Consider the following 14,427-nt stretch of genomic DNA (forward strand, 5'->3'; position numbering starts at 1 on the left):
GACCCCTTTCATCTCCACAGTAGTTTAGGCCGCCGAAACCAAGCTGCCATTGAGCACCAGTGTTTGGCCAGAATCAATGTAGCAGCATTTGTTATGGCTATGCCTCCTCCAGACCCTGGGGTTTGTGGAGGGGTCCTAGTAAAACAACCTATAGTTATTCTTCCCAAGTTGAACCCAAGGTTTTTCTAGTCCCCCTTATGCTGCCACAGCAATTTAAGGAGATAGAGCAGAAAGAGGAATCCTTCTCCTTGATGTTAGTCTGGGCTTTCACACTGACTCATTGCATGCCCTTGGGCATATAAACGAATCTTTGTGCCTCAGTTTCCCCTTCTGTTAGATTAATAGATTTCAGTGGGAGTTTTGACTGAGTTCAAGACTTAGCCCATTTATTTTTATTAATCCATATCCCGAAATGGGTAGAGAATTTCCAAGGAGGCTACACCTTTCAAGACCTAGCCAATTAACCTTATTAAATTTGGGGTAGCAGACTGTCCAAAGATAACAGACAAGGCTGGAGCCTACTATATCTTAAAAAGAAAGTTTTATGAAGCGCCAATTCTTGCTTAGCCTAAAAAGGGAGCAATTGCAACGAAGGCAATTTCTTCTAATGGTGACATGAATTTGCTATGTGTTAACCCTGTTAGTACCTAGGTAGATTCTACTCCTACGCAGTTCTGTAGCTGAGATAAATAATTGTTTCCCCTTCCAAAAAATGGAAGTGGACTACAACTGCTCTTTGTGGGGAAAACCACTTTTAAGTTCCTTTAACACTTTTCTGAGCTGAGATATGGTAACGGGGGAGGTCCAGTCAACACTGACCTTTTCGATAGAGGTCAGGTACCTCTACTGGCTCCAAGCATGTATGGTAAGAATTAAAACTCATTTCTGGTTTGTAATGATCTCTTTAAAAATAAATAGTACCCAACGGTTGGAAGTAAGTGGGAGTTATGGGTGCCAAGCAACACGAAGAATCAGACCACCAATATTTTCTTTTAAAGCTTCCTTTTATGAGTTGTTGCAGTTGCAAACAGACTGTCCTTCAGACCTGAAATTTCATTCTTTGCAGTGCTGAAGGTTAGACAGCTGTAAAATATCTCAATGGAGAGCAATCCATAGGAAACTGCATGAAAACACGTGTAAATTACATAAGAAACAAAGCAAGAGCTTTCTTCTCTTGCCAGGTGTTGATTTGCTCCCTGGGAAATACTGGGGGAAAGGCATTTTGTCTTATCAAATACCATCTAAGCACAGGGGGTAGATTAGTGAACACTTGACAGCATTGTTTAGGCTACTGACTGCATAGGACTATATTCTTCCTGTTTGGCAAGGAATTTATCTTGAAGTGCCCATTAATCATTACATAACACAAGTTGTTAGTTAGACATTATATATAAGTTAGTAAAGCAATAGACAGACAACTTTAGAGGCGACCTGCATGTAATAAAATTCTGGAAGACTGCCTTGAATCAGCTTTCAGATCTCAGTCAATAATTGGGACTGTTTGAATAAGAAATATCAAAGCAGTAACATAGTAAAACTATTAACTAATTTTTGGTTTTTTTAAATCATTTACCATGCAATTTGCCACCAGTCACCAGCAGGGCATTCTACTCCTGCCTGTAATAATGCCTATTTGTTAATGCCAAAGAGAGAGAGAAAACTAGTTACTGTAAGAGTGGAAATGACCATAAACCAAATTCTGCCATGACTTACACTCCATACTGCCCCATAACGATCAGTGAGGCAACAATGGGATATAAGTGATGCAGGATCTGGTCCCAGGTCCTTCAACTCAAACAACCCAAGAGAAGAGCCAAGAGAAGTGTGTCAGTGATTATTGGAGGTTATGTTGCAACAGTAACCAGTGCATTTAACAGCTTTACATTTACAATAGAGTTTTGGACGTCACTAAATATTGGTAAATGTGAACAGCAAAATGCTTAAATAAATGGGTCATTCAGTTCCTGCAGACGATGTGTTCAATTCAGCAGGTATTAGTAAGCTTCCTCAATGCCAGAAAAGCTTCCCAGAGGCTAGAAACCTATGTCCCGCCACCCTGCCCCGCCCTGCTGTGCCTCTTATCCCAAGGCCCTGCCCTCGCTCCGCCTATTCCCGCCCTGCTCTGCCCCTTCCCCAAGGACCCCCCCACCCGCTGCTCACACCTTTCCATCCTTTCTCCCCCTGTCACTCGCCTAAGACATGAAAAAGTGATGGGGCCATGCCCCCCCCCTCGTTCTGAGAAGGGGGCGGAGAGAAGCCAGCATGGGCGGGGGGGGGCCTCAGGGGAGAGGGTGGGGAGAGGAGCTACTCAAGCAGTGGGGGGGGGGGCAGAGAGGCCTCGGGGGAAGAGGCAGAGAGGAGCAACTCGAGCAGTGTGTGGGGGGGACCTTGGGGGAAGAGGTGGAGAGGAGCGAGCAGCAGCGGGGAGGGAGCAGTCACAGTCCATGTGCCAGTGACCCCTCCCACTTCTAGGGAGCTCACATGCTGCCTATGGACCCAGACATGTGGACTCTGTGTTCCCAAGCCTGCGCTGCATAGTACGCCTGGCTTTACAATTGCTGGACCCAGGTCTCACAGCCGCGTCTAACATGTCTATGCTGCACTGTGCAAACCTTCTGACTTTGTCTGCCTCCAAAATGACAGGGCTTGCATCCGAGTCACAGCAGGAGTCAGGCTCTGACCCCACCCTCTAGCAGGATCCTAGAACCCAGGTCCTGAGTGCTTGCTGACCTGTCAGAATGATTTGTGTGTGGAGAAAACGGGGACTCGGACTCAAGCCTGAGTCAAAGCCTGCACTTCATGTGCCGCGTAGACATCCTTCAGTGACTCCTCCCAGCCTGTCAGCTTTTTCACTGACATGTCCTGGTCAGCATCTCTGACCATTTATTTCCCTCCTCCCTTTCTGCCAGGAACATCTTTTTAACCCATCAGGGTTTTTTTGTTTGTTTTGTTTTGTTTTGATCTTTTGAGTCTCCTTTGATCCCAGGCTAAGCGTTCGGAAGAGTAAAACATCCTTGCCTGGACAGAGCCAGCTAGCTAATTTCTCCCCACAGCTGATGGCCCAGCCATTGTTATCTCCTTTGAAGCTGGTACAAGAGGCTGACTTATCTGTGTCATTGTTTTACCTTTCTTGCTTGGCCCCTCAACAGCCCATGCACGGCCTCCTTTGACTAAACTCTATGCATTTGGACAGACAACAATACACAGCCAGAACAGGAAAACTAAGCCACACATAGTCATGCGACCACTTTCCCAGTTCATCACATATGTGATAGTTACATGCTCAGATAAGCTATTTTGGGTAATTTTTAGCGATGTTTTACATATATGAATTATAATTTTCTTCACTTTCCGATCTCTGTACAGCTGAATATTAAGAGCACCTGGCTTCAGAAATGAGGGATTAAGAAAAAGAGAGAGAGACACACAGAATCAAATTTTAAAAACTGTCTAAACCATTTGTCATTTTTTTCTGTAGCAAGGAAGCTGGCAACAGTGAGGTGCTGGGAAGAGCTTAGTGCAACAACATGGGCTTGGTATGGGTAGGGAAATTTTTGTTTTGAGTGTAACTCTTGACTCATGGAAACATAATCTGTGTGTCTTTGGCTGGTCCCTGTCTTGATATGCCTTGAGTAAGTGACTGCCTGTTTCCAAATGAATTCTGAGAAACTTGCATGATAATGTTTTCCTCTCCTTTTGAAAAGCAATAGTCGCTTGAAGTGACTTTTTAAAAGCAGACTCACTATGTAGGTGTGGTTTTTACTTTAAATGTGTGGAATTTGATGACCATGTCTATCCAAATCCTACCACGAGTACACAAGCACACCTTCCATAAAATCAATTTTACTTTAAAAGAACAGCGAGAGGACATGAAATTAAATCAATACTTATTATTTCTTATGCTGTACAAGTTGCCTTATACATGTATCAAATATGGTCCCGTTGAAAGCTAGTATGTTGAGAGGCACATACACAGAAACAAAACTTACATAGCTAAATTTAGAATCTGGATATGAAATCATTTTGGGTTAAGTTATGTTTTCTCCTACTTTGTTTTGTTTTTAGTTTACCCAAGAGATGTTCCTTTCTGGAAAGGGAAGCAGGACAGAAATACATAACTGTGTTTCAATCCCTTCGTTTACACGGAATCACTTCAAGTAAGTTTATAGTGTGTTTGTAACCGAAGAAGCATCAGCCCACACTTTCAAACTGGCATTTGAAATTACACACTCAAAAATGCAGTGTATGCAAAAGTATGCACATACGTGAGATGCCCATATCAACTAATTATGCAACTGTTTACCTAGCTTATAAAGTCACGCTTGTTTTGCACTCATACAGAATGCATAGGTACGTCTTAAAAGTGAAAACTTGTAGGAGAGTAGGAATCAATATTTCAGTGTTTTAAAGTGGATTTCCCTGAATATATATAAAAAATACTGGCCCTTGAAATGTACACTGAAGGAGTGAAAGATCAGTGAATATGGGAATCTTCAGAGCCCAACAACTTTCCAAACCAATGTAAATATTTACCTGTGGAGTATATATTTTATACAAAGCTATTCTAACATTTTTGTTTCAGTGCCATTTTACTGGATTTTAAGTAGAGATGCACCCAAATCCCTAGAGCTCACTAGCCCCAGTCATTGTTAATATGTGCCAATTTCATAGCATTATACACCCCACCCCAAGTGGACTAATCCTATCAGAATAGAGATAGGAAAACATGCACAATTGGATGCAAGCAGGAGTTATTAATATGCGAGTGGCAGTCTGCACACAAACGTGCATCATGACCCTGACCATTTAGACCACCCCCAGAATGCTCCACGCTAGCTCCTTTCGTGGATGCCTTGCACAACAACCCCTCCATTGGTTATGTGGGGAGCCTGAAGTGAGGCTTGGTGATGAATTTTTAGTGGACTTCTATGTTCCAGGATTCTCCCACAATTGCCATAACTCAGAATAAATTGGATTGGATCTCGATATGGAGTGTTAGCCTCAAACTATGCATGCTACTCCTTCAACTGAAGTGGCATAGGGGCTTATGATTTTTATACTATGATCCCACACTTGATACTCACGGATTGTTCAATGTATGTGGCCACAGTGCATTTCAAAGACATCTAATTTTTCTCTGCATATATCACTGTTCTCTGTAATATGTCTGCTTTAATTTCTTTTAATAATACAGTTTTATTAATCAAACTTCCCCTCCAAACCCAAAGGTAAGAATCTGGAGGATTTACGTCAGATTAACTTCCTCCCGCTGCCCTGGCTGACACAGATTCTGTCCAACCATTACCATGCAGTGAGTTGGTATGCTTCTATATTGTTCAAAAAATGAAAGTATTTATATATACATTCACTGGAGCTCAGATGTTATCTTATATTTTGTTATGAGGTTATTTTTTATTTATGGTGTTATTATTTATATATTTGTTATCAAGGCCACAGGTAAGATATGGGCCTCATTGTGTCAGGTGATGTACAAACAGACTAAAACATGACCCCTGGCCTAAAAAAGCCTGTAGTCTAATTTTTTCTATGTAAAATTGCTTTGCATTGGCAATCTTTGCCTCTGAGCTTAATGTATGATAGTACTTAATATGATATTTTGATGCAAAAAGGAAGATAGATGAGAAAGGGGTTAAAAGGAATGAAAGATGCTTTTAATTTGGACCATGTAGACCAATGCTACATAGAATATACTTTCTAGATATAATTTCTTGACTTTTCTGGAAATTTATGAAGAACTGTGATTTGTCCTAACCATGCTTACATGTTTTTTATGCTGTCATAATACAAATACCCAGCTACTCTTTCTGAGTGAGTCTGTTTCTATTAACAACTTATCGGACACTTCTGTTGTTTTGCTGTTAGTGTTTGTTTTTTTCACATAAGCAGATGGGGACGAATTCATACATGGCATAAGCAGGTGCATATCCCTTTAAAATCAATGGCTTTGCAAAATGGGAAGAGGAAGACAGAGCACAGCTGCATAGAACTTGGGTCGTTACTGAGGATGTCCCACTGTTTTGCACTGATTCCCTCTCCCTTAGGAGCTTTGTTGCAATTGGCTGCCCATGTTAACAGCTGCACATCTCAAACACACTTTCTGAGGAGGTAAAACTGTGTAGGGGAGTTAATGCTACTTCTAACAGAAAATACTGAAATAATAATGAAATAGAAACGTGAATCAGAACATTTTACCATAACTTCCTATAACATAAATATACTCTGCTTCATTAAAAAGATCATTTTCATATTATGTCCTGATTCTCCACTGCCTTGCAGCTTGTGTAGTCTTTCACACCTGTGTACTAGTAAGTGTAAAATGCTAACATTCTGATTTGGTACCACTTTACACTCACTCTACCATCACTTGGCACAGCTGTAAATGACTATACAAGGTGCAAAAGAGTGGAAAATCAGGTGCTGTGTCACTAATTGCTCAGTTGGTCCAAACTACTGGGAAGAAAAACTATACAATCTACCATATGCTGTCAATTTATATGCACAATATTCATTCCTATGAAGATTGCCTCACTGAGAAAACAGCAGAAATTAGTCATATGTTCTTTGTGCTTAGCTTTGTGCTTCTTTTAAATAACACATTGAATCAATTGATTTCATAAAATGAGGCATATTTCCCCTTCCATTCAGCTGGAGAATGGTGGTGACATGACATTCCAGAGAGATTTTTCCATGCAAGCTGTGAGATTTGGCCTGCTGCTTAAACAGGTAGGTGACAAAGAAATAAAATCTGTATGGTGAGAGTCTCCAGGCTTTGGTGTGTTTCTCGGTGGATACCAGTATTTTTAATCACATACTTTTTATTGTAAAAATGGCAGCTGTTTTCTATGGTCTCAGATTTTTAATCTATTTTAAGTGGCAAAACAAATAAAGTATGATGAGCTACATTTGTTAGGACAAAGAAAAATAGTTTAAAAAAATGAGACGATGTAGAAATGCTAGATCATGTATATTAATTCCAATTCCTATTCTTCGGTGTTTTCATGGACCCTGAAAAGAGCAGAGAGTGAGTTGGGAATGGGCCTTGGATCAAGCTCTATGTAAATTGACAGTTATCTATCTAATTTATAGCAGTTGCAGTCCAATTCTATGCAGGCTAGTGTCTACAAGATAAAATTCACTGTCATAATTGTCTCTGAAGTAGCCAGTGACTGAATGCACCTGAACACCACTCTCAGACTGAGACAACTGAATGCAGAAGCTTGCACTGCAATTGCCTGTGCTGTATCTGTTTTGTGGGGTTGAATGTCCCGCTTAGTCCAATTCTGAGGGCTTAGGTAAGACTTATGTAATGCATTGACCTTGTGCTGGCACTCTGCATTGTGGTGAATACCACCCTGGATGAATAGACAACTCATCATGTGCAATCAGGCACAATTCAAGGCCTTCCTTCCTGCTCAGTCCTCCTTCCAGGCTAAGTTCCTAATGCTCCTCGATCCCAGTTGCCATACATATTGGAGACACCTTTGAATTTGATGAGGGTATAGAAGCAAGAACAATAAGACACAGACATCAAGCTTCCAAGAGACATCTCACTGAACCTAAAAGTTCCCCGACTTGATTAAATTCCTTCTTACAACACTTATAGACATAGCTCATTATGATTTGTCATGTCTGTATTTGATTGCCATTGCACTCCTCGTAGCTTTCCATTAGTTTAAATATAATTTCACAGTGATTGCATTTTTTCTTTTATGTGACAAGCAAAATGAGTAATATTTTTCCTAATAATAGATTATTTGTGATTTCTGCCCACATATTTTTGAGATTACTGTGGACAGAGTTTTTCTTTTTTAATTGTCATTTAGGAGCCAAGATATCATGAAGAAATAATTTCCATTTATGGGTTCTTCTTTGAGATAAAAGCAATCAGACATGAAGCTTCAGCATACAGCTTTTATATTCAAGTGAGATAAAAGCACCACTTGCTTATGTGAATTCTGTTTATTGTTTATCTGATTATTATGTTTATTGTTTATTATCTGTTTATTTTGTTGCATTATGTAAATTTTGACCTTACTTTAAGGTAATAATTTGAGATGCAAATGATTATTCACATATCTCTGCACATGATGATTTTAACTAGACTCAGAAGTGGGAATACTAAAATATCACAAGCAAAAATATTCATTCTGTATTTTAAAGTGTCAATAATCAGGAAATATTGGAAAATCCATAAACAGCCTATTCTCATGTGATTCTCCAAGCCCAGTTTTGAGAACAATAGTAGCTACATGAAATATCAGCAGATATCTTCTGCCTAATAAAACATCTCCTGCCTAATAAAACATGTCATCTTATATGTTCTTTGTATGGTATCATCAACAGGTCATAGTAGAATGGACATAATCTGGTACTTGATATAGATTCTAATCCTTTTTCCTCTTAAAGGGCAGGTAATACTCAGAAACAGTCTTTTAGAAAACTCTAATACTAGTAGTAAATTGCACACTGAGATGCTGACTGAACAGTGTATTTCAGTGTACATGTTACCATTTTAATTCTTCCTTCCCTGTAAGAGTCTGGTTTTAATTAAATGTCAGTTAAATGCCAAAGTGAGAACTTATCTCCTGGCCATTTAAAAGTCCTCGGTTCCCTTTGTATTTTGTGGCTTATTACTAGATTTGAATCAGCAATGTGGTGGTTTTGTTTGTTTAGCAAAATTAATATGTTCAGTCGCAATTTCCTGTTCAAATAAGTCCTAGAACATATTGCTAAGTTTGATGTTTGTAAATATTGTTGGTGCAGTACAGAGGACCTAATCCTGCAAATCTTCTACATGAGGAACTCCCATTGCTTCCAGTAGATATTGGGCATGATCCTGCAATCAAAGTTCCCATCAAAGTAAATAGGAGTTCTGTGCTTGCAAGGTCAAGCCCATGATTAGAAATGAAAAAGGTACACTGAGAAGTCAATGTAGTTACACTCTGGTCATGCCCTCTGCCATTCCTGACCTAGCCATACACTGGGAGCTGCTAGAACTGGTAACATAGGAGACTGCTACACTCGCCCTATATTAGCTGAGGATTTCCTCAAGCTGGGGAGATCTGCAGTTTTCCAATCTCTTTTTGCCATTAAAACAATACAAAGGGGCACAATTATACCATAGAATTGAGCCCATAATTTATTTATACCATAATTTATTTATTTATTGCATGAAAATGTAATTACTTACATTTATAGGACCAAACTCAGACCTGGTACATGTAACTGAAACGCCACTGACATCAGTGATTATTTTCCTTTGCTTACACAGCTCTGAGTTTCATCCAAAGGGATTACAAAGTGCTTTAGAAACTATACATTCAAACCTGCAGTTCTTACTCAAGACAAATTCCCAGTGATATCAAAAGGGGATTAGACACAGAAAAGACTGCAGTACCAGGTCCTCTATACAGAGGAATTATTTCACTCATCACTGAAACACGTCAATTGTTTAATAGTGTGCAGGTACTCTCAGGTCAAGAACTGAAGAATGCCTTGTCCATTTGAAATTATTAAAGCAGTTTTAGGCAGGCAAAGGTAATTACTAAAAATTTGGCTCATGTAAGTGCCATAGGAACTTTAATAACCAGAGCTTGGTTTTACATCTAATCAAGAAGACAGAATCAGGAAGAAGAATGGCATCTATTGACTCACCAATATAATTCCATTCAGCAACTAAAAACAGATTTTCTTGGAGGTCCTCCATCCAAGTAATGACCTGGCCAGATCAGTATTTACTGTGATCCTGAAGACTTATACCTCAAATACGAAGTGGAATGTACATACATATTAGTTGGTTCTCTAATAAGCAAATGTTATTACAGATTTTTAACTGACTTGAATGCAATGTCTTTTCAGAGAGTCAAACACACAGATCCAGCTTTATCTTTCTTTACTGCTGAACGTAGCCCTGTCAGCCTTAGGCAGGAGCGAGAAGTTAAATATGAAATAAAAGCACAGTGCCTGATGGATGGGAAATGGAGGGAATTCAGTACTGATCAACTTACCCAAAAGTTTGGAGTTACAAAACCGTCCTGCAAAAGTCAAGTAAGTATTTTTTAAAAATATATAAACTCTATCAGGTGTAGCCTTTCTATATCAAAATATTGATATAGCATGCATGTAAAACAAGCATTCCTCACAATCGAAAAGCTCAGACACTGACATGATACTCTTTCAGAATGATATGCAAGCCAGAAAAAAAATAGTAGAAATGTCTATGAATTCCAAAATATGGAATGTTGACAAATGCTTTAGAAACACTGAACCTGATCCAAATTCCATTGCAATCAATGGAAAACTTCCCATTCTGATTTTACATTATTAAACACTGATGACAAATATAATGGCATTTGTGCCCAAAGTGGAACACTTTGCCATTGATAGGAGCATGCAAGGTACTGTCTGCAAGTACCTCTTAGTACCACCACCAGTGTCCAGCAGTTATTGTTTAAACAGCTGCCTCATATAGATTGCTGACTTATAGACCCTTTTGGTATAGTTATTTCTTCAGCCTTGTCCATTTAACCTCGGCAATCTAGGTATCACAGTTAACTAACTTGCAGCTTCCCAGGGGTTCATAGTATTTGCAAAATTACAGTTGGTTTATATGGCATCAGCATAATCTTCTTAAAGTTTAAATGTTTTGGTCGTCAATGCCAATATTTATAACCAATCTACTCCTTAACTCAAATGGTCTCCATAAAAATGGTTTTATCTGGGGTTTGATTCTGGGAAGTGTTGACTGCCCTCAACTCCCATTGAAATTAGTGGAAATGGAGGAAGCTCAGCCCCTCACAGAAATGATAAGCATCATACAAAAGTGAGGCTTAATGGAAATTTTTAACCCATAGTTAACCTAGCAAAGTAAATTACTCAAGCGATAGTAACAGTATATGCAAATCAAATGTTTAAAATGGTGAGTGTATTTCTTTCCTTAAACTTATTTCAAATACGGGTTAGACCGAAAATCATTCACAAAAGGAAATTGGCCAAATTATGTTGTGTTACACATGATCAATCAGGTTATGGATGTAACTGAAATCAGAATTTATGCTAATACTTTGTGTTTATAGAGTACCTCTCTTCTGAGGATCTCAAAATGCCAGAACTGCCCCCTCCCCCTCCATGAAATAGGTAAATACCCCATTTTACAGATTGAGGCATAGCCAGTTTAAATGACTTGCTTGAGGTCACAGATATGGTTAGTGACAGAGGGGAAAGGAATCCTAGTGTTCAGACTCCTAGTCCTGTGAACTAACCACTAGACAAAGTGGACAGATACATTTATAGTGGCATTATAAAGGATATATTGCACTTGTAAAAACCATGTTCCTGTGAAAACATGGGAATATGTTGTTACATTTTTAGATTCTAGAGTTCCCTTTAGCAAAAAGTAATTTAGAGGTCTGTAGACGAATCATAGATGTTTCTTATGTCATGACTTTTGGCTTCTTATTCAGAAAACGAAATTGCCTCTTCACTGTGCCTGCAAAACTTAGATTCCTGGTACAGATAATACATCCTTTGCCCCCTCCCAGGCAAGCACAGAGACTAGATTTACATTTATTCATTTAAAGGGAAACTGCCTTCTCAGTAAAAGTTCAAAAAAGCAGTTTGCAATTTTTCTGCTGAACCAAGCACTAAACATGAGTCATTTTATAGTTAACTAATTATGGTGTTAGATAAATGTTAATTTTTGTTTGATTTTGGGCATAGGTCTTGAAAGCACGGATACCATCAATTCCAGTCTATGTGACATATGCTCTTCTTTTTCCATCATCTTGATTTGCTAAAAGAAAATAAGCACTAGAGTTTTCTCTAGCCTGAAGAACTGATTTCAGCACTTGATATGATCAGCAGAATTGAATTGCATATTTTAAGGGTACAATCTGCTTAGCCAACTAACCACATTTGTCATAGTATGAAAATAAACAACTGCAACCTTTCCTTGTGTCATGCTCGTTTCAGGATTAAATTCAATCAACTGCCTGTTTCTGTTACCCATAAATTATAATTGCAAATTGGCAATTTCTATTTTATTAGCCATGAAGTCAAATTACAAAATCTGGCTCTAGATTTCAAACAGAAACTTTGGGGGTGTTCAGATCTGGGTTTTCCCACAGCTCCATGGAGTATTTTCTAGTTTCCCATTATTGAATAATACTTTCCAAGTGGGCTGCAACAATATGAAAAAGCTGTTGCTTCTGCAAACCATGGATGAGATTAACAAAGGTCACTAGTGCAAATTAATCTCTACAGTTTCTGCATACACTTCTGTGCTCTACATCACTCCTACTTCTTAGTCATATCTCTAGCTGCAACAATGTTGTTGCATGCATTTTAGTGCACAGTTTTCAGTAGCTTTTGTTAGCTGGAAACAAGAGCTCTTCTGTGGCCAACTAATCATTTACCAACTCCATTCAGAACGGACAAAATACAATATACTGGCTGAAAACCTGGCCTTATTGAAGTCAATGAGAATTTTCCTACTGATTTCAATAAGGTCAGGCTTTCACTCCCCACTCTGGCACCCTTATGCCATGTAAAAGGGCTGGCCGGTGCAGCGTAGAGCCCAGTATCCAGATAAGAAAGGATTCCCCAGAACAGGTATTGTGGAAGACAGTTGGAAGGCTGCCTTCCAACAACCCCCTTGTAAGCCTCAGTACAGCGCTGGGGGCTGGGCTGCGGTGCTGCATCACAAAGCACTATGGCTAGTAGAGCGACCTGGAGAGGCTGCCAGAATTCAGAAAGCTCTAAGATATGCTGTGGGCCTTTCCAGCCCCCAGAACAGCCCAGGATCGGGAGGGCAAAAAGATGACTCAACGCTTACCCCTCCCCTCCTCTGAGCTGTGAATCCTGTGCTACACCTTTTAGAGGTGCAGCCGAGAATCTCAACACTGGTATTTAGCCAGTTAAAATCAAATGTAATGAAGCCCATCTAATCATACTAAATCCACAAGTTAAGTCTAAACTGCATGTTTTGGTAGGATGTTTCCAGCATTGTCCACTACAGTGAGAGTTTTTCTTCTCTCCCTCGACAGTCTTTTTAACATACCTCTTGATGAGAATCTGAATTCAAAATACTTTATGTAGCAGGAGTGACTTGGTTTTCAGATTATTTATATACAGTAAAACAACAGCTGCTATGGTCTCATAGACAAGGCATGGGACTTAAAGACAGTAGGCCAGTCTTGTGCTCAAGGACTTCAGTGGAGTCACTCATTTTAAATGAGAATAGAATATAGCCCACTAACTCACAAGCATCAGTCCTTGCTCTGTCACTGACTCACTCAACCATTGTTTACACCACAAAGCATTTCCTAATGTTTTCTACTGTGGCGACCAGTGGTTTAGCTTCACCAGTGGTAACAATGGGAGCTTTAGGGTAGACAAGATACCAAGATCTGCTCGTGTTTTAAGCACTGTGCCACACAGAGCTGAGAAGACAAGGCACTGAAAACATGGATGGCTGTTCTATACTAGCATTCCCATCTCTGAACCACACTGCTGGAACAGAATCGGTAGCAGAAACAGGTTACAGTATTATTGTACCCATTCAGAGATAAAATAGAGGCAGAAAAATTAAGTAACATACTTAACCCACAGAAGAAGTCAGTGCCAGAACTGGGATTCAAAACTATGGCTAAGATTCTCACTCCAGATAAGATCCTCTCTTCTGCTCCAGCGTCTTTACTCTAACTAAGAGTGCCAGAGCATCTAAAGGGGCTCTAAAAGCCTCACTTCCAGCTGAGAGAGGATTCCCGTGGCACAGAAGCTATGAAAGATAGTTGTAAGGCTGTGGAAAATCCAGACAGCACTGCCGTCCATAAAGCTGCTGTCATCTATATAGGCCATCAGGGCTAAATTACACTGTGGGCTTCTACAGCTCTTCGAGCGGCCCAGGATCAGGAGGGTGGTAAGAGCGGCTTAAAGCCATCTTATCCCCTTCACCCTAAAACGCAAGTATTGTATTGTGCAGCACAGCATCTCACCCAAAGAATTCCTTGTGCCCCATCCTGTGATCAGAGAAGTAGCCCATGTCTGTATGAAAAGTAAGAGATAAAAGAGGGTTAACTATTATGAAACCATGCCATGGGAGGATAATATGGCTTGTTTGTCAGAAAATACATCTCCGAGGAGTTTTGTTTGATTCTCACATACACTCTCCCCATTATAATCTGCTTCTTTATAAAATATGACCTAGTAGCTTTTGCAAAGTTCTTGGCATCTCAAAACAGCTATGAATAGATCACTGTGTATTTCTGATTAGGCCCCTTCATTTGGAATTCCAGTCAGATTTGCATTCCTGTAAATACATTTATTCTCATGATTTTCATTACATAAAATGCAATTTTTTTGCAATTATGGGGGCAGGAGAACATTCTTTTTAAGACCATCTGCACA

The 14,427-nt window shown here is 39.6% G+C and overlaps 1 protein-coding gene across 1 annotated transcript in view; it reads left to right on the forward strand.

Annotated features, from left to right (window-relative positions):
* BTBD16 (BTB domain containing 16) overlaps nucleotides 1-11,959 on the forward strand; it is a 38,917-nt gene extending 26,958 nt beyond the window's left edge. The window contains exons 12-18 of the mRNA XM_067561294.1: nucleotides 4,066-4,157; nucleotides 5,229-5,311; nucleotides 6,667-6,744; nucleotides 7,845-7,943; nucleotides 9,880-10,068; nucleotides 11,097-11,157; nucleotides 11,740-11,959. Coding sequence (XP_067417395.1) covers nucleotides 4,066-4,157; nucleotides 5,229-5,311; nucleotides 6,667-6,744; nucleotides 7,845-7,943; nucleotides 9,880-10,068; nucleotides 11,097-11,157; nucleotides 11,740-11,816 — 679 coding nt within the window. The 3' untranslated portion in view covers nucleotides 11,817-11,959. The remainder of the gene's footprint in view (nucleotides 1-4,065; nucleotides 4,158-5,228; nucleotides 5,312-6,666; nucleotides 6,745-7,844; nucleotides 7,944-9,879; nucleotides 10,069-11,096; nucleotides 11,158-11,739) is intronic.
* Nucleotides 11,960-14,427: the final 2,468 nt, after the last annotated feature.

This window comes from Emydura macquarii, unplaced genomic scaffold (assembly GCF_026122565.2).
Source record: "Emydura macquarii macquarii isolate MOO-44397 ecotype Brisbane River unplaced genomic scaffold, CSIRO-AGI_Emac_v2 contig_2372, whole genome shotgun sequence".
Classification (NCBI taxonomy): domain Eukaryota; kingdom Metazoa; phylum Chordata; order Testudines; family Chelidae; genus Emydura; species Emydura macquarii.